General features: G+C 47.7%; 1 protein-coding gene across 1 annotated transcript; it reads right to left on the bottom strand.

Annotated features, from left to right (window-relative positions):
* Nucleotides 1–126: 126 nt before the first annotated feature.
* On the bottom strand, nt 127–1,083 carry LOC104941707 (sodium-dependent phosphate transport protein 2B-like; the record flags this gene model as incomplete). The annotated part of the gene is made up of 2 exons (XM_010766841.1): nt 127–243; nt 916–1,083. Coding segments are annotated over 2 exons (285 nt in total), but the record flags the coding sequence as incomplete, so codon positions are not given.
* Between the last annotated feature and the right edge of the window lie 252 nt (nt 1,084–1,335).

Below are 1,335 nucleotides of genomic sequence, written 5' to 3'. Positions count from 1 at the left end.
TGATGCGCCCTTAGCATTCGCGTATACTGCCTATGCCAAGGGCCGGCCCTGGACATTTCTCTTAAAACTGCTTCCCAAAACCAACATATTGATGTGATTAAAAAGATATATCGCCAAACGTCTCACCAACGAGCGGCGTGATGGCGGAGGTGAAGACGGAGCTGCTCTGCACGATGAAGGTCATCCCAGCTCCAACAAACATGGCCAGGTATCCTGTGACCCAGGCGAAGGGGAAGGGGAAGTCTGCAGGGAACAGGTGAGCATTGAATACAGGAGTTTCTACAGAGAATCAGCACGTTGCTCTTGAGAAGCGCCTCCTAGCTGCTCTTCAGTGTATTTTACACAGATGGTAAAGGGACACTTTGAACACTCCTTGAAAGATGGCTGGTTATCTGAAGGGGCAGCGAGGGGCTGCTTATGGGGGTCTGCACACCTTCAAATGTACCTGTTGACCTGAAAGACTTCTCACAGGTGAGCTTTTCTATGAATTGTCTTCTGACTGCTCTGAACTCAGGGACCAGCGTGGAACTATGTCTTGTGATAATATTTGTTAGAGAGTATTCATATTGCGGTGGAAGTTCCTCACTTAATCTCCTTCTGGTAAGAAAAGAACAAATAAGTGAGCTCAAACCAAAGTTGTGTTATATAATAAAGCGTTAAAGCATTTAACAGAATCAATATGTCCAGCTGGAAGGCCAGATGACCTGAACCACTGAGTGCTACAGACATCTGCACCTCCATCAAACAAATGACAGGACTCTTTAAGGGAGGAGAGCAAAAGCTTGAAAGGGGAGCAGCCAATGAAACTCTACATTACAGGGAACTGAAGATTGTCGGTTAGACAGGGGTCACGTTCTGACAGTATAACAGAGGATCATTCTTCTGTCGATGGTCACAGGAGGGCGTTTTGTTTACCTGTGTTGAGCACCTTCTTGATGACCACGGCCACCTGGCCCTTCAGCATGGAGTTCAGCAGCTTGACGATGAGGATGAGGCAGGAGCAGAGGACGAAGAGAGAGAGAGCCAATAGGATGAGACCCACCGCCAAGTCAGGGAGGGTCACGTAGGCAAAGATGTGTTTACCTGAGAGAGAGGGGAGAGAGAGAGGGGAGAGAGAGAGGGGGAGCATTAAAGGGTTAACTAAGCTGTGCACGATGCTAGACATCCTCATTGTGATTTGAGAAGAGGAATCCCCTTCAGTTCTTCTTCTCTACGTCAGGAAACATCTCCTTATCTAGAAGTGTCTGATACTGGAAGACGTTGCTTTTGTCGGGACCCCCTTGGAAACCACACGGTGCATCTCAAGGGCTTTACCCTAATGAATACATTTCATGT

The sequence above is a fragment of the Notothenia coriiceps genome, unplaced genomic scaffold, assembly GCF_000735185.1.
Source record: "Notothenia coriiceps isolate Sejong01 unplaced genomic scaffold, NC01 NC01_scaffold00003761, whole genome shotgun sequence".
Classification (NCBI taxonomy): domain Eukaryota; kingdom Metazoa; phylum Chordata; class Actinopteri; order Perciformes; family Nototheniidae; genus Notothenia; species Notothenia coriiceps.
The sequence above is the reverse complement of the archived record's forward strand: the minus strand, read 5'-3'. Positions and strand labels throughout refer to the sequence as shown.